Source organism: Larus michahellis, chromosome 1 (genome assembly GCF_964199755.1).
Source record: "Larus michahellis chromosome 1, bLarMic1.1, whole genome shotgun sequence".
NCBI classification, from domain to species: domain Eukaryota; kingdom Metazoa; phylum Chordata; class Aves; order Charadriiformes; family Laridae; genus Larus; species Larus michahellis.
Window position 1 is genome coordinate 175928117 of NC_133896.1, and position 20872 is coordinate 175948988.

At 36.2% G+C, this 20872-nt stretch overlaps 1 protein-coding gene across 31 annotated transcripts in view; it reads left to right on the forward strand.

Moving 5' to 3' along the window:
* Nucleotides 1-20872, forward strand: part of MYCBP2 (MYC binding protein 2) — a 200234-nt gene that overhangs the window by 37208 nt on the left and 142154 nt on the right. For all 31 annotated transcript variants that reach the window (XM_074563476.1, XM_074563495.1, XM_074563530.1 and 28 more), the window contains exons 4-12: nt 3929-4082; nt 5451-5647; nt 5866-6108; nt 6386-6457; nt 9192-9288; nt 13723-13796; nt 15014-15152; nt 16771-16847; nt 18914-19118. In XM_074563476.1, the coding sequence (XP_074419577.1) occupies nt 3929-4082; nt 5451-5647; nt 5866-6108; nt 6386-6457; nt 9192-9288; nt 13723-13796; nt 15014-15152; nt 16771-16847; nt 18914-19118 (1258 nt within the window). The remainder of the gene's footprint in view (nt 1-3928; nt 4083-5450; nt 5648-5865; nt 6109-6385; nt 6458-9191; nt 9289-13722; nt 13797-15013; nt 15153-16770; nt 16848-18913; nt 19119-20872) is intronic.

Consider the following 20872-nt stretch of genomic DNA (forward strand, 5'->3'; position numbering starts at 1 on the left):
TGTGCAGTGAGTAAGAATAAAGTTAGCATTGTTTATGAACTGCATCTGACTCCTTTTGGATTATATTAAATGAATCGGCAAGTGCTTGTAGATGCTTAATTAGAAATTTTAAGTAAAAGTCAATGTAGCTATTAGCATTTATAAAGGACAGAATGGAGCTCTAGAGAGATTTTGAAATTAAAGGAGGTTCAGAGAAGGATAGATTTACCAGCAATATGGACAGAACACTTGTATGTTCAAACTAAAACACTGGTATTGTTAAACGTGTTGGAGAATTTATCAAAGAGAGACATGGAAAGGTGGTGCAGTTTAAAAAAGATAGTGGCTTAGAAACAATGATGCAGAAACCCTAGGTAGGAAGCTTTTACTTTTCCTTTCTCAAAACAGAAAATCAGTGAGCTATTTTGTTACATTTGATACAGCAAATATAAAATGGAAAATCAGTATGCTTTCAAACTATTCATTTTTAGCAAAGAATCTACAAAATATCTAAGAGTTCAAGAATTTTTTACTAATTCAACAATGACTTAGATGCTTGGTAAAATCTCAGTATTTTTAGTAACTATCTAATATTAGATAGTTTAGGTCTCTTTAAGGTAAGATGCTTTTTATTATTAATTTCACTTGCATTCATACATTTGAAAAAGGCATCCGCTTGGAGTTGTCTCACAGGTAGTAAAACTTCTAGAGCCTAACTAAGTAAATGTCTTGTATCCTGAATATTGTCTCATTGTCTCATGCTTTGAGTATGCTATGGTCTGGTTCTTATGTATAATGAACAATATTGGGTTGGGCTTACTTTGTTTAATATAAAGAAGAAAGTTATTAAAGTTTCTGAGGCTTATGGTTAGCTTATTAAAAAGAGTACTGATGTCTTTTGAGTTTGGCAATGAGGTGAAAGTCAGATTCAAAAAAATATGTAAAAGCATTAAAAAAAAGGATTTGTGCTTTTCCAGATTTTTGCAAACTAAATTGAAGTTAGTCCTTGGTGAGGTTTTTTTGCTTGTGAAAATTCTTCATTTAGTTGGGAAACAGTTGATAACATTCTATTTTTTGTGCATCTTAGGTGTTCTGTTGATGTATCTTTTTTTTAGTCTTAAACTTGAAGAAGTAAGGTTTGTTAAAGCTTTTATTTAGAATACATTTTGGAATTAAAAGTTGTCCTATGCAATTTCTATGATAAGGTTGAGAAAAATTGTTTTTAACAAATGTTAAAAGAGACACAGAGATGCAATTTGCTGGTCTTCATATATTCGTACAATACAGTTTATTTTGTTCAGTCGTTTCATAACTTGCTGTAGTAGCTTTGAATTTTTGGATTTCCATGAAGTATTTGGCTTTGCTTGACTTATTTCTTTAGTACCTTATTTATTTAGTACCTTTGCCAATTGTGGGGAATTCTCTCTACTTGAAATAAGGCAGATTCAGTTCTACTGATTTGATCTGATTTGCAGTTGCTCCCCCTTGATATTAAAATTAACACTGGGTTATGGATGATCTGCAAAAGCCCTGTGTGAAAAGGAACAAATGCCAAATTAAGGTGTAATTGACTGACTAATATTCTTTGTTCCTGTAGTGGCATACATTTTTTGTTTAGATAATAAGTGTAAGCAAAATTGAAAACTTTAAAGTCGTAACAAAAATTAAAAATAACTGTTCTCTTTAGAAACAGACTTTAAGTCTTTTAAAATTTATTAGGAGAATGTGTTACCTGTGTAAAGTATTTTTGTATGCATTTAATATACATGTAAATTGACACAGAGAATTAAATATACACAGTATTATGTATGTATTCTTAAATAAACAAAGAAATGCGGGTATTGGGCAATTAAGAGAGAGGGAATACAAAGGAAATAAAAAAATAGTGTAGATTAGACTTCTTGAAGAAATAGGGTTTTTTGGAGGAAATAATTATGGGTCATTATGTCGTCTTCTAGGCTGGAATTTTGTGTACCCTTTGTAAGGTGGGTTTATGCTTTTTTGATCCCAAGTCTCAAAGATGTTGCGAAGGGAATGAGAGGATGGCTGTGTGGAGGGAGAGCATCAGTAAGAGCTGGCAGGTTGCGACACAGACTGAGGCTGCAGGGAGTGCTGGTTTTGGCTCAGAGACCCTCCAGAGAGCTGCAAGAACAAGCTTAAGATGGCTTGAAAAGATCTGTTTGCTTATTCTTGCCTTCAGTGCACAGTTTGGAGGAGTTGAGAGAGAGATACCCACATTATTTATATATATGTGTGTGTGTATGTATATATAAGTACATATATATATATATGTATTTACTTATTTGAAGGTGAAAAGACCTGTTTTAAAGAAGCCTGCTCAGTCTATTGATCTCAAACAGTTAAAAAAACCCAACAAACAAAACACAAAAACCAAACAAATAAAAAAAACGCCCAAAAAACCCAACCCCAAACCTGTGCAGATCAGGCAAAAATTCCAGCAGAACTATCCATTGTTGATTCCTACTGTAGTGGAAGTTCATCAAATGATTTTTCTCCACTGTGTTAGGTTCTCCGCTTTCTCCAGCTGTCTGTCAGCTGCTGTCTGAAGATAGGGGAGAACAGAATGAACTTCTCAGTTTCTGTCAGAGATACTATTGCCCGAAAAGAAAGAGTATTTCTGAAAATGTACTACAGTGTATTTTTTACTCTTTCACCTGCAAGATGTTGCTGGGTTTTGGATCCTGGAAGAACCATCTGTGCTGTTATTTTGTTGACAGTTTTTTTCCCCTGTAGGTTCCATGCATGTGTTTTCTCTGATTCCATTGAAGATATGAAACGTAAGGTGCAATTCGCAGGAAGATTGCTGTTGCACTTAATCAAATCAAGTCTTCAACAAATCATGTTTCTGTTCTTCCTCCAAAAATGAAACAGGTTGTAAAATAACTTCTGAAAGACAGGAGTCGAAATAAGTTGAATGACAGCAAAGACAATTAGAAGGCATCCGGTAGAATTTACAGTTGACTGTCAGAATAGATCTGTTTTGAGCTTAAGCGACGGTTCCATTAACAATTTTACTTATTTTCACATTTCAGTCTTTTTCTTTAGATTTACTCTATAGATTTACTCAGGGGGGATAGAGAGAAATATAGATTTACTCAGAGGTGAATCTATATTAAACACTCTAAACAATGGGGCTCTGCTTTTAACAATAACACATAATAAAGTTTTGAAGATCTGGCTGCTTCTTTGTAATGAGTTAATCCTGTTCATTTTAGTTTCATCCTCTTCATTGTCACATACTGAGTTTGAGAAGGAGGTGACAGGGAACAGTCAATGGAGAGGAGCATAATTGTAGTCTCAGAATATTCAGGCATGCTAAAAGGGAAGTTGGAGTGGCTGCAACAGCACTCTTACAGATGTTGTATTACTTGGCATAATTCATGGCTGTACATACGGAGTTTTAGTGACAAGTAATTAATCTTTATTTTTTTAATACTGTCACAAGAGGAATCTCAGAGACTTTGGAGGGGAAAGTGCGAGTGCTGCCAGTATGAGCTGTCAAATGCATCATTACTCAAGTTGGGAAGTCAGGTTGCAAGCCGATTCTGGCTTGCTGGCTCACATTAATGAGCAAGGAAAAAGAGGTCTGTCAAATGAAGTGTGAACTCAATAGAAATTAGAAGGGCTCAGAGGCACAGTTTCTTACACTTTCCAAAAAATTGTAAGTTTTCTTATATTTCCAGGGAACTATTACTCTGCTTAGATGTGGTCTTTCATATAATGACGTTGCTTCTGTGTAATATTTGCTAGTACGTTGTGTAGGTGGGTTCCTGATTCTGATTCTCTCTTGAATTACCATTGTATTCTGTACTACATTTCTGTTATTCAAATAACTGTCTTGTTCTGTGAACATTGGGATATATCTTTATTAATGACGACACAAAAATATTATATTAACAGATATTCTGAAATATCTGTACTTCTCTAGATCATTGAAGTTGGATTGTGTGAAGTCTTTGAACTGATAAAGGAGACAAGATTTTCTCATCCATCCTTGTGTCTCAGGAGCCTACAAGCCCTACTTAATGTGCTCCAGGGCCAGCAACCAGAAGGCCTGCAGTCAGAACCTCCTGAAGTCCTAGGTAATATCTCATTTGTTACTGTATTTGTATTTATATACATCTGTTATTGCATTGGCCAGAAGAAAATGGTTCCAGCAAGTATTTGTGAGATAGTAACATGCTTGTTCTCAAGAGACTTGACTTTATTCTGGAGTGTAAACTCCTGGTGTACGTAACCAGTACTTTTTCAGCATTAAGCTTTGGTAGAACAGGAATGTTGGCCTGTAAAGGTGGGTATATATGTTAAAAAAATGTTCATACTTTGTTGCTGTGTAATGCAGTTTCACTGAAACATAGTAAAGCTTACAAATTATGATTCATTTGGCTTACTGAAGCTATAAAATACCTGGTCTTAACTGGAAAGAAGATAGTTCTGCAGTGAACTTCTCTTGCAATCTGCTGTTGTAATCTGTAGCTTAGCTATTTAATGTTTTAATTTATATAAAGGTGCTAAACAAAGTGTCAGAATTCTTGCTTTTACTTCCTCTGGCCATTCGAAAGTTTCCCTGCTTTTAATGATATTGAAAATAAAAGTTGAACTCCTGATGGCTTTGAATGTATGATTGATTATGTCCTTTCAGTTAAAATCCAATTATCTTTTGTTAATTCATAGATTTTGATGGTTTATAACTGCAAGGAAGGCTAGGCTGTAGTGTCTGTTGTTTAAAAAAAAGTATCTTAAGACTTTCTGTGTATGTTTTCCTGTGTTATGGCTCAACAATATTCTATTGCTAAAGATGATAGTAACTTGCTACAGAAAGCTTTTATTTTGTATTGATGCACAGAGTATCAAAAAGCTACAAAGAAGGCTTTGTTTTGATTACTGCCTTAGTGATTATTTTTGTATACTATAAAAAATTGAGGTGGATTTGTGTTCACACCTTGATTGTTACAGATTTTCAACTGCTAAACAGTGCTTGAAAAGAGACATACGATCAAAATAATTTTCAAGCTTTGATTTGAAATGCTCGTTTCTGAGAAATGGGATGTGCTTCAACATGGGTAATGGTCATAAAGATTAGACAAAGTTGGTCAAGACCTACACATCATCTCAGAGATGAGGTAGACTGAATAGGCAGGTAAAGTAACTCCTTCTGGACCATTTCTTATTAATATGTTCCACTGTAACAGAAGGACTTAGTTTTTCTTGTTCTCTGGACATTGTGATTATCAAGTCTCGACATTTTCTGACTGAAGAAGAATGAAAAGTTAGGGATGTTGTAGGCCTATTTAAGTGGGATGCTTTCTTTTCTGTCTGGAAATATGGCTGAACTTAATGGTTGAGGAAAGATGTATCGTGTATTTTGTAAGTTTGTTTTCCTATTGACTGGCAAATTGCTTGGTATGATTTTGCGACTAGTCGATGTAATTTCTGTGTTTTATCTGCAGAATCCCTGTTCCAGCTTCTTCTGGAGATAACTGTCCGTAGCACAGGAATGAATGACAGTACAGGACAGTCCCTGACAGCACTTTCCTGCGCTTGCCTCTTCAGTTTGGTAGCTGCGTGGGGAGAGACAGGAAGAACATTGCAAGCAATCTCTGCTATCCTCACCAATAATGGCAGCCATGCTTGTCAGACTATTCAGGTCTTGCACTAAAACTTCTCTGTATCTGGGAATTTATGTAAATGATATGTACATGAGTTCTGAGAAGACCTACTGTGTAAATTCAGTTAACCTTTTTTCCCCTCACTATTTTTGAGATAAGAGTAGGTAATTCTTTGTCTTGAGTTGTAGAGAGAACAGAAAATACAACATTTAAAAAATAATCACGTATTTCGCTCACTATTTCTTTTATTGTTTAGGTGCCAACCATTTTAAATTCTCTTCAGCGGAGTGTACAGGCAGTTCTGGTGGGCAAAATCCAAATCCAGGACTGGTTCAGTAACGGGATAAAGAAGGCAGCCTTGATGCACAAATGGCCATTGAAAGAAATATGTGTAGATGAAGATGACCAGTGCCTACTTCAGAGTGATGGTTTTTTCCTCTATCTCTTATGTAAAGATGGACTTTACAAAATCGGCTCTGGATACAGTGGGACAGTGAGGGTAATGTGATTTCTTCTTGTCTGATGAAGATAGTTAATATTGTAACTTAACTTTTATGAAGTCCTGTTTCCATTGAGAATTTTCTGTAGCTTACTAATGATTAGTTCTTTCACAGCTTGTCTATATTTTTCTGATGATTTCTATGATAATTTTACAGCATTTTCTTACAATTTTCACTTCTCAATATGGTTGAAGACATTGTTATTTAGATGGTAAATGATTATGTCTAAAATTGTCACTGATCTTTGTTAAAAGATTGGAGTTTTTTGCTTTTCAGGGCCATATATACAATTCTACGTCCCGCATCAAAAACAGAAAGGAAAAAAAGTCTTGGTTAGGCTATGCTCAGGTAGGTGAATAATTAAAACATAAAACATGCACCCCACCCCTCATCCCTCATGGGTAATTTAAGTAGACTTTGACTTAGAGTAAGCTTACATGGATATTGTATTGTTCCTTTGGCTTTAGTTATAAAAATCAATTTTTTGGTACTGACAAATAGTGGAAGATGAGGGACATCTGATGGTACTGGCATATAGAAAGGAGTAATGAAACATGTCATTGATTTGTGTTGTCACGGTAAAGACTTTATTATTTAAGAAGCGCACATCAGTTGACTGTACAATTCATAAATACAATGGTTTAACATATAAATTTATGAATTGTACAGTCAATTCTTGACATTACCACTGCAAAGTTAACTATATTTGGATGTTTTGTTTTTTTAGAGTTAGTCCATTTCTGGAATATCAACCACCTTTTTGTATGTCTTTGCCATTCATTATAAAAATAGTGCGTTTTTTAGAATCCTGTTATTACCACTGAGTGCACGCTCTCTCAAAAACCCCAAAACAAAACAAAAAAACCAACACAAACCCCCAAAACTCAATTGCAGAGAGCAATTAATTTGCTTCATTTTTTAACTACTGAGAATTTTTTATTGTATATTTACTATTAACTGAGTGGTCTCATTGTCTCAGTGTGAAATTAAGTGTATTCCTTGCCATGCTTTTGAAGTGAAATTGTTAATTACAAATATATATCCTATTATTACAGTTATTTTATATATATATGTATGTATTTGAAATCTGGTTTTGTTTAGTATTACAACAGGTCACCAAAAGGTGTACTTGCGTAATGCAAATGTGTGTGGATGCATTCGTTCAGGAGCCTGTTTTATCAGTTTGGAAAGGAATAGGATCCATACAGTTTCACGATATAGAGTTATACATTCGGACATTCTGTACATAGCTGTAAACATATTCGATATTCTTTGGGTGCTTGTACAGGTGTGTGCACTCACATAGTGACTGTACCCAAAGGCACTGCTATTTAGAAAAATGTCACTCAGGGGCTATATTTATAGGAAGATGCGTAAGTTGCGCTTATTACTAAGTATGTGTCTGTAAAAGAGGCAAAATGTGCCCTCAGTCTCATTTCCCTTCGTGCTTGGTTAAGTCAGCTCAAATTCAAGTGATTTTTCTTACTTCATCGTCTAAGTTATTTTAGACCAAAGCTTTTTTATCTGCTTTAATGCTCTTTACTTATTTTTCGTAATTTGTGTATGTTTGTTCTTTCTCATTGCACAGATTGATTTATCCAGGAAAATTCAAGTAGTTTAGATGGAAGGAAAAGGGTTGGTTGGATTTTTCTGTTGTTGTTAGATGACTGTAATTAGGGTCTCTGACTCTTTGACAAATGAAGATATTCTGAGGTTAAGCCTTAGTGACCTCCCTGTGAAATGCATCCATACTTAGATATGTAGAATCCCCACCTGAGGCCAGTCATGGTTCAAGCAAGTGAAAGCCATTGTCATATCTCCTGCTAGGACATTGTGTTGGCAGAATCATTACTTAGTCGTTATTCATAGTGGCCTCTGTAACCCTCCCGTTGGTGAATGCTACTTTGCTTGACCTCAGTCACCTTGCATGACTGTGTTCATAAGTGCTCTTAAGTAATCTGTTTCCTTTCCTGTGGCTGCTTTTATAGCAGAAGTGCTTTCTAAGTGTAAAGTCCCCAACTGTGTTTCTACCCTGCTCCCTCGCAGGATTCATGGGCGTTGTAGAATAGAAAAAGATACAAGACCATTATGGATCTGTGCATATTATGCAAATGTGGGGGCTTATGCAACCCGTCTGGCTTAAGCTAAAGCAAAACTTACTTGACTGTTTGTTTAAAAGTGCACTCAAAGTTATGGGTATAAACAATAAGCCTTAAATATGAGTTTCAGGTAGGCAGATCTTCTTACTGAGAAACCTTCTAAACTGTTGACTGAACCAAACCTTTAAAAAAGTATATACATATGAACAGAGAGACACTATTTCAGTATACCAAAGGGAGACTTCTTGATGTGGGCTGCTGACCAGAATAGGTGATTTGGGGGAAATGAAGGTATTCTGCACATGGAGAAACAGAAAGATGAAATAATTACTCCTGAATATCTCCATTTCCCTAGGCGTGGTTGGGAGGTGAGCGGTATAAGAACTCATTGTATGTAACCTTGTGTTATGGCTGCTGTCACCAAAATTACCATGTACTTTGTGGGAATTTCTTTGACAAAGAGCTCAGAAAGAATAAATACATGGAATCTTGTTAGTGTGGGAGTCAAACTAGTTAACTGACACTTTTGAAAAATCTTCTCGTTTTTAATGCACAAATTAATGATCACCCTTCTATATACAGCAATATATGTATCTCCTTTCTGAAATTCCTATGAATCTTTTGTTGATTCGGCAAGTGGGGACAGGAACAGGGTTTTTGCTGTGGCTTTTAACTGTAACTGCGTACACATATGTAGAAAAGAATTACTACATGGGGCTTCAAAAGCTGTATACAAGCCTTAGCATGCTGATCTACAGCATGTAGAAAGTGTGGAAGAAAGGGGTTAAATTTCCAGTTTTTATTGCAGAATTTGATTAGTGGAAAAAAGTTGATTACCAAAATGAAACAAATCTGATGTTAAAGGTTTCCAAAATTTTTAAACAATGCCTAAAATAGCGATTGCATTTTCTCACTTTAGACATTATCCTTTGATGTATTGAAGACTTTTTTCATACCAATATATATGTTCTTACTTTTACCAGGGTTATTTATTATATAGAGATGCGAATAATCACAGTATGACAGCCATAAGAATAAACCCTGAAACTTTGGAACAAGACGGTACAGTTGCTTTGCCAGGTATGAACCTCCAGATATGAGAAGATGGTTATAGTTTACTGTTTACATGCTATGTATTTTCAGGTAAGCAGAAGAGAAATTGAGATTTTGAGATCACAAAGAGACTGCTTTGTTATGACTTTGGTTTGCTGCATTAGAACAGCTGCAGTATTTCATTCAGAGGTCTTGCATCTTACTCCAACTACTGGAATAATATTGCAACGTTTTAGAATGTATGGTGATCTTAATTTAAAGACTCAGAGCTTAACTTCCTTCTTGAAGAACTTTTATGTCTTCCTTATTTGAACTTTGAGCATTTAGCTCAGATACGTCTTTGTTTCCAGTGTTAAGTGTACCTCTTACGTGTAGGTAGTTACAAACTATGACCAAAACCATTTGGTTTTTAATATAGATAGAAATATATCCAAAAAACAAACGAGGCTAATGAACAGTGATGGCCCATGCTTCTGATGTTTAAATTGGTGGTGGGCTTTTGTTTATTTGTTTTGGGATTTTTTTTTTGTAGTTTTGTCCTCATTTGGGTTTTTCATAGAGGAGCCTCATAGTTTCAGTCTCTGTTAAGAGAATGAAGATGTTCCTGGAACATGCTTTAATGGCCTCCTGGTGAAGCACATCTGTTCTTAGTCACTCATGTAAACAGTAGAAGGGCACAAGAATATCTTTTGATCGAACAATGGCAGGCTTATTCTATAGATAGGAAGAAAGATTGTGTTGCATCCTGACATAAATAAGAAGGTGCTGACTGAAACCTCAGAAAAATTCTCAAGGCTTTTTGTATTTCAAACACAAACATTAATTTTTGAAACAAACTATGAATGTAGAATCTAGTCTATGCAACTTTCTGTGAGTCCTTAAAATATGGATGTCTGTTTAAGCTGCTTGGCCTTTGTGGGGCTGTATGAGAAATTTGAGTGAGAGCACACTCAAGGACCTGACAAATTGCCTTTTAGGATTTTTTTTCTACTTTCTTCACCTTAAGGCAGCTTCTTCAACCAGTAGGATCCTTAGAGGTCCTTAATTATGTTACCGTTAGTAAACAAATCAGTACTCTTCATGCAAGTCTGGAGGAACACTTGAGCATATTTAAAGTCCACATCTCTGAACTGTTAGCTTTCTTTTGCAAATCTCAGTGACAAGTGTCATTCTGCAGGACAGCCCTATGTTACTACTATAAAAAGGTGAAAATTAAGCAAGAGTATGATTTCTAAACAAAAATGTATTAATCTTTCAGTGCAAAAGCAAATCTTACTAATTGTGGGAATACCCATTCAGAAGTGCATCAAACTACTTCACACAATTGCGTTTCATGTGGCTTGTGCTGGTGTCGAAGTGGATGCTAGATGTTCTTTATAACATTTTGTATTTCTGCCCTTGAACTTTGCTGTTTTACTTTCTGCACTTCTACACATTTATCTCAAGAGTTATATTGTGAGCAGATATGGCGTTGTTCTTTTGGCTAGGACAAATTCAAAGGGGTCCAGTTCTGGTTATTTCCATTTCCCATTAGAAGGAAAGAAATTAAGGCGGGGGGGAGGGTATGTGACCTATCCTGAGGAAACCTGAGTAAGTACATAACTCTAAATAGTAGTAGCTGCCCCACTGTAATCTTAATAATGACTTGCAACATACCGTAGTTCTGAAAAACCACACCGGATAGAACTAGAGGGCAGTAACCTTGCTAACAGCTGAACACTGATATGACTCCAGCTATTTCCTCCTAGCTGATATGATATTCAGACATGGCTCTGTCTGGAGTTAATCTCTTTCAAGTGCCTGGGTTGGTGATAATGCATTTAAATAAGGTATTCATATTTATTCACACAGGGATGTGTTAGGAGATTAGGAGTTCCTTAGGAGATGCGATTAGAAGCTGATCCTAGCTAGAAGTCATATGACCTTAGAAAACTCAGTGGACTATGGAAGATTATCTTCTCCTTTCTCAGACAGTAGGATCCACCAGCTTCTTGAAACCGTAAACTTGTATTTCAAAGGGTAGTCTTTCCGCTCTGATAGATGATCTAGCAAATCTAACAATGTATTTGGAACTACCGGGCTGTGTGTCAACGTTCTTGTATCTAATGCCTTTGTCAAGCTTCATACACTGTCCTTGAGCTGTGGATCTGTCTTCCCAGTCCAAATATCATAAAAGAATCCCTGAATCGTATGAGATTTTCTACGTGATTGGACCTGAATTTACAGAGGAGATCGTCATCTTAACCATTTCTTTAATTGTAACACTTACTACATACCTTAAAAAAAGGTTGCTATGTTCAGCTGAAGAGGTTGAAGTTATGTGGTATTTGGTTTCATTGTTCTTTGAAATTACACACGAGTATCTTGGAACTCAGGACTATTCCCTTAGCCTGAAAAGTACTGCGAACTGAGGGTAGCCTGGGTGACCTCAAGAGTACTGATTAGCAGGCATGGGTTGCACTCTATAAATACAGAAGGTGATGCTTGACAGTCCTCTTGAAGGAGGCTGTGATTAACAGGTGTCTGTAGCTTTGTCCTTTAAGTAAAACATAAGCCCTTTTTGTTACAGTCATCTCCAGACAGAAACCTTGGATAAAGATATATCCCCAGAGCAATTTCCAAAGTCAGATTGAATAAGACTACAGTTGCTCATAAGAGCTCCTTGCTAGCTGAGACACTATACTATCCTACTTTTTTGCAGATATTCCATTTTCTACTCTCCCCATTAATTTGATATTTAACATTGGGCCTGGATGTTATCTCATCAGGTGCTAATTTTTAGGAAGTCTTCTGAAGAACATATTTTTTTTTTTTTTTTTAAAAAAAAACCACAACAACAACAAAAAACAAAACCAAAAAATCATCCCTGTTCTAGATTTCCTCTATGAACACACCTACCAAACATATAAACAACCCCACAAAATGTTTACTGGGAGGCTGACCTCTTCTTGAAATGACTCGAGAAATAGGCCAAACAATGTAATATGGACCCACTGGTGGCCAGAATATCCTGTTCTTTTACTGCTATGCTTACGTGAGCATGTAATTTTCAGCCATTCAGGGGATCTTAATACTCACCAGCTTCCTATAACCTTTCAGAAATGTCATTTAGATTATTTTTGGAACTTCTCTTCAGGTTATTGACAAGTCTTTTGTTTTATCACAAATACCACTTTGCAGCAGAGAATTAGTAACGTGAACTGACTTTGGTCATTAAATCTGAGGTTATTTTTGAGAGTGCAGTATTTCAAACGTCAGTGTATCTGCCGTTCTCCATGCTGCTTGCTGCTGACCCTCTTTGTGATTTGTACCTGCGTGTAAGGGGGAGGTTGTCTACTGTAGGTCTGTTAGTTCAAGATGTGAGAATTGGAGAAGGCCACCTAATGCATATTTTATTCCTGATAAGATACCGTATCGGACTGGGCAGCATAGCAGGAAAAAGTAAACAAGTTTTTGGGTTTGTGAATACTGTGGGTTTTTCTCAGCTGTATTGTTTTTAATAAAACACTGCAGCTACTAGCAAAAAATAGCAAACTTGCTGGTTATGCCAGAAGGATATTACGTGTGCTTCATTTAGCATTAAATTTGTTAGATAAAATGGCTGATACTGGATCTTTGTTCAGGTTATGAAGCAGATACTTAGAGTGTGAAGTAGCTGTCCTGTAGTATTTTTCGAACAGGTCTCTTTCCTGTGTGTAATCAGTGAAACAAGTGCCTTTCCAGTCATATATTATCAAATCTTTGTTAGTAGCTCCATCAGCAGAGCAGGAGGGGAAGAAGAGGTAGTGTAGGGACATACTTTTAAACTTGTAGAGAAAGTGGTCTTTTTCCCCCTATATGGGCAGAATTCTTTCCCTACCTTTTTTTTCTTGGAAATAGCTGAGCTGTTTTCAATAAATGTATGATGCATTCAAGTATATGATTTATAGTTTTCCAAAACCCCTAGATTTTCAGTTAATAGTTTGGTTAAATTTATGAACAATGGAAAAAGGAGATGAATAATTAAAAGTTTGATTCTGTTTCGTTTATTTCTGCAGGTTTTATATGCTGGACTTTTCTTTAAAGATAATGGCCCTTCTCTTTTAAAAAAAATAGTCTTTGAGGAAGGCGAAAGACTAACACTTTTAGAAAATTAGGATTTAGTTGTGTTATAATAGTTTAGAATACCCCTCAGAGGTAAATATTAAGTATTTTTGCAGTTAAATGTTGGGGTAAACCCTTACATTTCATACAATGGAAAGTGCTTTAGTAACTCTTAAAGGGATAAAGGAGTATTATACGCTTTAGACAAGAGAGGATATCCTAGCATAAAATAACATGTTATCAGAACAGTATGATCTCTCTTTAGACAGACTAGAGCTCTATAGTCTGATTGTAGTGAGAATGAATTAGACAGATGCAGAGAGCAGTATATGTATGTTAATATAAACTGATGCAGTCTACTTAATCTTTCTCTAACAGATTGTCATACTGAAGGACAGAATATCCTTTTCACTGATGGAGAATATATTAATCAAATAGCAGCATCTAGAGATGTAAGTGTTGTATGTGATGGGTAAACTATTTTTCTCTCAACTTATTTTTTTTTATTTTACAATACTTATAACTTCCTTTTCACTTAATGTTTGGCTTTTTCTTTGCTAACGCAACTAAGGAAGAAATCCATGTAACTAGAGATAATGAGAAACTGCCATATTTGTGCATAAAGGAGCAGTATATTGGTATTTATCCACACCATTTCAATTTGTGATAGATTTTTCAGATGTGTTTGATTTTTCAAATAAGTTTTAAGAAAAACTTTGTTGTGCTTTGTTGCTGAGGAAAAATATCTTATACATGGAATAATGGCTTCTTAACATGTTATTCTGCAGGGTCTCTATGGGATAAATTTCTTAGATTTTAATTATTTTTTTCACTAATTTAATTTCCTGTAATTTCTTAGGTGTTTTTTTGGGAATTTCAGACAAATCTAATAGAAAGAGGTATGAAAGCTACTACATTCCAGTAGATTTTTTTAATATGAAAATTTCTTATTGGCCAAAGGTGTGGAAACCCAAATAAGTGCTTACGTTAGGGGCAAAACAGTTCTAACTGTTCTGTGTTTTGTTCAGCAGACAGTTAATTACATTCTTAATTCTGGACTGGTCACTTTTTTGACAGTGAGAAAGCTGTAAAACAGGGATGGGGCAGGGGTAGGGTGAGACAGGGTTGGCAACGGGTGACAGACATGCAGCTATAAGAAACCCAGGATTAATCAGTTTCCTCTGCTCCTTTCCCTGCTAAAGGAGCAACTCCTTTTTTAACATGGCCAGATGAAGATACTTCATCTGCACTTGTAAACAGAATCCTGTTTTGGCTACTCTTTGAAGCTGTCACTCTTAAACAGCATGCAGAATTTTGGATTCTGAATCGGCCGAAGTTTGATGGCTTAAAAGATAGATGTAAATAGTTATAAAAGCAAGATTTCTATAGTAAGATTCAGAGTTAATTATTTTTATAGCAATTCACTATTTTCATAGTGTTCGTAGTGTTTTCAGGGAATACAATATATCTTTAAGGTCTTTCAGATGCTTATACTCAGCTTATCTTTTTTGGCACCTTCTTATTTTCTCTTCTGTAATAAATTTTAATTCATCAGTGTATCCTCAGATAATTTACTCTGAAATAGTATTATACTGATACACTTAGGCCGTGAAAAGTAACTAATGCATTCATTATGAAGTATAAAGTGGATTAATTTTTTTTGTTACAGGATGGCTTCGTGGTGCGAATATTTGCAACAAGTACTGAGCCAGTACTGCAACAAGAATTGCAGCTTAAGCTTGCAAGAAAATGCTTGCATGCCTGTGGCATCTCATTGTTTGATCTGGAGAAAGACTTGCACATTATCAGTAAGTCCTCTTCTTTGAAGGTTAATAACAAGCCTAGTAATTCAAATAATAAAACTGAAACACTGCTCTTCCCCTTTGTTTTTCTTGTGTGCAGGAAGGTATAGGTCCATTATAAACATTTGGAGAAGGACAGGGGTTTTGAAACTGCTTAAGTGTTATTTGACTCATAGTAATCCATACATTCATTTTGAACCGCCTTTCTATAGCACTGTCTGTGGTTTTCCAGTATTGTCCTCTAGTTGTATAATAAATATATAATTGTTTGAAGCTCGGACTTCATAATAGTGCTCATGTAACACATAGTTAAGCTGTAGAACTCCTTTCATAGAATCATAGGGTTGGAAGGGACCTCTGGAGATCATCTAGTCCAACCCCCCTGCCAGAGCAGGGTCACCTAGAGCAGGTTGCACAGGAACGTGTCCAGGTGGGGTTTGAATATCTCCAGAGATGGAGACTCCACCACCTCCCTGGGCAGCCTGTTCCAGTGCTCTGCCACCCTCAAAGGAAGAAGTTCCTCCTCATGTTTAGGTGGAACTTCCTATGCTCAAGTTTGTGCCCATTGCCTCTTGTCCTGTCCCCGGGCACCACTGAAAAGAGCCTGGCCCCATCCTCCTGACACCCACCCTTTAAGTATTTATAAGTGTTGATAAGGTCCCCCCTTAGTTGTCTTTTTTTCCAGACTGAAGATACCCAAATCCCTCAGCCTTTCTTCATAAGAGAGGTGTTCTTGTCCCCTAATCATCTTGGTAGCTCTCTGCTGCACCCTCTCCAGCAGTTCCCTGTCCCTCTTGAACCGGGGAGCCCAGAACTGGACACAGTACTCCAGGTGTGGCCTCACCAAGGCAGAGTAGAGGGGGAGGATGACCTCTCTCGACCTGCTGGCCACACTCTTCTTGATGCACCCCAGAATGCCATTGGCCTTCTTGGCCACAAGGGCACATTGCTGGCTCATGGTCATCCTGTTGTCCACCAGGACTCCCAGGTCTCTTTCAGCTGAGCTGCTCTCCAGCAGGTCAGCCCCCAACCTGTCCTGGTGCATGGGGTTATTCTTCCCCAGGTGCAGCACCCTGCACTTGCCCTTACTGAATTTCATAAGGATTTCATAATTTCCTTTCTGTGAGTCAAAGTTAACAACAAAAGTTAAAAGGACCACTTATTGGATTAAGGCAAAAGAAATGCATTGAATGATACTAAATATGTGAAAACCACCTTTGCATCAGAATTTGAGATGCGAAATCATTGGTGTCTCCGAAGGTGTTTTGGAGAAGTATCACTTGGCCTTTGCATTGTGGGTTTTTTTCTCTGTTAGGTGTCTGCTTTTGTCACTCTCAGAACAAAAGCATGTTTAACTACATGGACCTTTTGTCTGACCAATTGCAGTTGCTCTTATGCTAGTGCTTTTTGGTTTTTTTTGAACAACTTTAACAGGTCTAGCCCAGTAAGTGTTCTTGTGGCAGCAAAACGTGTTTTGTTTTTGTTTTTTTTTTTTTTTCCTCCACTTGTAACTTTCTTAGAACCCTTTTTTTTGTGTCATACTCTCCTGGGCGGAGTTGGGTCCATAAACTGGTGTGTGAAGCTGCCTGGTTAAACTGTGGGGTAACGCAGTCCTTTCGCACAGGTACGGGGTTTGATGAGGAGTCTGCTGTCCTTGGTGCTGGAAGGGAGTTTGCACTAATGAAAACTGCCAGTGGAAAGGTACTGAAAATCTTCTTTTTTTTTCTTTTAAATAATTTAATTATTATTTTACACCCTTCCTTTTTGCCTTTTTAATTTGTTAGAATGAATTTGTATCACTGTATTTACATACATTTTCAGAGCCTACTTTAAAGGGAAAAAGGCAAGGGTTATTTGAAAACATAAAACAGGTGGTGTTGGAACCATTGAGAAATCAGTCGCTTGAATTTGTGGGAATTTCTGTAGCCAATCTTAGAGACAGTTGGGGCTTTCTAGGTTTGGGGGACAAAATTACCCTTTGTCTACAGGTTTCACAAAACTTCACAAAATTTTTTACCTCATAACTTTCCATAAACAGTATGACCACAGTCATTTATTTTTATCCCATCCTGATTTTTTTCCAGTCCTTCAGAGAATTATTGACTTTCCCTATGCAAAGTTTTCAATTGATTTCTTTAAACCTATTCTTAATGATATGATATACGTATATATGATACAATATAATGATATGGTATATTTTTCAGGGACATTTGCATAGTCATTGAAACTTAGAAATAATTTTGCTTACTGTCACTATGATTTTTTTTTTTACATTATTTACTGTGTTTCAGTTTGGTAAGCTGATGTTATTTTACTTGTATAAGCAAAGTTCTTTGTTTCCCTGCATTCAGAATTGTATTGCTTTATTGGAATGAACACCGTGCTCTGCTTCTACCAAAACAGTGAGATTGGTGAAAATGTTCGTAATAAACTTAACTATTTTAATAGTATGAAACAGGAATTGATCAAGCAGAACTCTTCAGACATTAGAGAAGAGAGGTTAATTTGATCTCCAGACTAAGAAATGCCTCTTCACTGTAAAATTAACAAATTTCCTAGTTTTGATCTCTAAAGTGGTGTGATTAGGTATGAAATACACTTTTATTATAAGACAATGAAAGATGGCTTTAGGTGCTCACATAAGTTAACACATCCATTTTATAGTACTGTTGAGTAGTGTGGTTCTAGGGGAAACTTTTTAGTCCATGTCAGTAGTTTTGTGTTTGTTCATGTGAAATATTTTTATTTTATATTACTGTTTATGTATGCAGTGGCTGCTGTGCATTTACTGAAAATAAATTTCAAACATATGTTAAAGCATATTCAAATTTGTAGTAGTTTGGTATTTTTAATTATTTTTATTGTTATAATACCGTCTTGTTTTTACCCAGACCACACGTTTCTGTTAAGTGTTTTAAATGCCTCATTTCCTCTAAATAGTTTCTTCTGAACAGTTCTTTCTTGTGTGTTCTACTCATCTAGCCAAACAATTATATATGAAAACTAACGCTGTGTCACAGCAGAAAGCACATTTCAAAACAAGCAGAATCAATCAGGATGTTTCCCCCATGTCCTTGTTTCAGCTGGGATAGAGTTAATCCAAAACAAAGCAGCTATAGAATGAAAATTAAGTATGAGAAAAATGTTGATAACACGTATTGTTTTAGTTGTTGCTGAGTAATGTTTACATTAGTCAAGGACTTTTTCAGCTTCCCATAGAAGCTGAGGTGGAGATGGCCAGAGGAATATTCCATAAAATAGACATGCTCAGTAGATAAATGGGGATTGGCTGGGGGTCAGGAATCTGCAATCACTACTTGGGATGGGCTGGGCAATCAATCATTGCGTGGTGAGAGTGACTTGTGTTGAATCACTTTATTTTGTGTATTCTTTTGCCAGTATTATTATTGTTGTTGTTATTTTCCTCTTCCATTGCTGTTCTATTAAACTGTCTTTATCTCAGCCCATAAGTTTGCATTTTCCCCCTTTTTACTCCTTTTCTCCCTCTTCTCCCTACCCTGCTGGGGTGGGGTAGGGAAGTGAGCAAGCTGCTTCATGATCATCATTGCTGGCTGGGGTTAAACCACAAAACCCCATTAAGTCAAAATTCATTGGTTTAGGAGAGAGATATTGAAATGGTGTAAACAATGTCAGGAAAAGTTCTGTATGGTTTGAAATTACAGGATTTGAAAACAATGCAACATAAAAAATGATGCAAGTTTAAAGTACTGTAGCATAAGTGAACATGATGAACTGTTTTCTTCTAGATTTATTATACTGGCAAATATCAGAGCCTTGGAATCAAACAAGGTGGTCCTTCGGCAGGAAAATGGGTTGAACTCCCAATCACAAAATCTCCAAAGATTATTCAGTTCTCTGTTGGACATGATGGCTCACATGCCTTACTCGTTGCTGAGGATGGAAGCATATTCTTCACCGGCTCTGCTAGTAAAGGAGAGGATGGCGAATCAAGTACGTGTTATGCTTTCTTGATCAACAGTTGATAAAAGCATATTAACCACCTTTTAATTTGAAAAGAAGAGTTTTAATGTTTTCCAAGAACACGTAAGTGTGCCATTGGGTTTAAATATTACGGCAGCCACAGGTCGTGACAACGAGTGCCACTGCCTCTCCCAGAAAGAGGTGTTAATCTCAGGTTTAGCACAGTTTGGATTGTGTGGTGGGAGCACTATTTTACAGTTGTCCTGAGAAAAGGTAGTCATAAGTTTGGTAAAGAGGCCATGCTATCTGCCTTGGACTTGGTCTGAAAAACTGAGGAGACAAACTTTTGCCTCTTCACTGTTGTTTTAGAGAACTTTGGAAATGGGTGTTTTGCCAGCAATTGCCTCTTCATAATGGAGAGGTACTTTGATTAGAAATTGTAGAAGCACAGTCTTCTGTGCCTGATCAAGCACAACTCTTCAGGCATTAGAGAAGACAGATTAAGTTGATCTTCAGGCTAACAAATGCCTCTTCAATATAGAAGTAACAAATTTCCTAGTTTTGATCTCTAAAGTTGTGTGTTTAGGTGGAAATACACTTTATAAGACAGTGAAAGATGGCCAACGCTAAAAAACTGTGATCTGCTGTGATATTAAATTAAGTACGTCACTTTAGGAAACAGACTGTAGACTGTTGTGTTATGTTGTGTTAGATTAATGAGAGAAACAAAAAAAGGGTAAAGAATGTGTTTTGATAAATAACTAGCTCCTGAGGATCTTAAAGCTGATGATGTTCTATTTCAATAGTGTAGTTTCGTGTTACCATTAAAATGGATATATTTTTCACAAAGCAGGTTTGTGGAAAAGTTTGGTCTGCTAGCCATAGAATTAAAACGTAGATTTAGTAAGACAGAAATTTTTTTGCCTCAGTGCGGTCAGTTAGAAATATGATAAACAGCTCTCAAATAGTGGTATTAAATTCAAGTCTATAGGTAGTAGTAGATGGTTAGAATTTGAAAATTAATTTAGAATAGAATTTAAAAATAAATTTAAAATCTTGGTAAACAGCAGTGGTAGAGCCCAGCTTTGTCTCCATCAGCTGTGTAAGAGTTTTAGCTTTCAAGAAAGTTAACAAAAACTCAGCGAGTTGCGTATGTGAAGTATGGCAGAGCTGATGCAGAAACAAATCAAATTTAACTTATCTTTCCCATGAAAGATTAACTACACTGACAGTATTCCCCAGGAATGTGTGGATTTTCCCATGTAATAGAACTAAAATACAGTCAAGAACAGTTTTGATAATGCTTACGGGATGGATTCTTGAATGTGTTCGGGAGGAGGAAGTTGATGGTAGTACTCCTGTGTAAAAATCTGGATAACAAACTTGGCATGTGCTATAGGAACTTTGTAGAGTCTTCTTAAATGCAAATCTACTGAAAACTGTGTGGGACAAAAATCATACTACTTTCTCCAGTAAATCTAGAGCAAGTTTAAGAGATTCAAACAAAAAGCTTTTGGTAAATACATCTAAAAGCACAACTTTCAAAATTTCTTTCTGCAGTTATTGGGAAGTTATCCAAAATGCAATCAAACTGATTATTTTTTGTGTGTATTTAATTAATCTACAATTTCAGAACAGAAGTTTAGCACTTTGAAGTAAATTGCTGTCACTGCTTTCGTTTAAATGAGCAAAATTTAAGTGAGAAGATTTAGTGCTTACTAGATCTTCTTACTGAAGAATCTGCTCAAGCACCATATCAAGGTCTTTCTGAGTTCTTTTAAAAG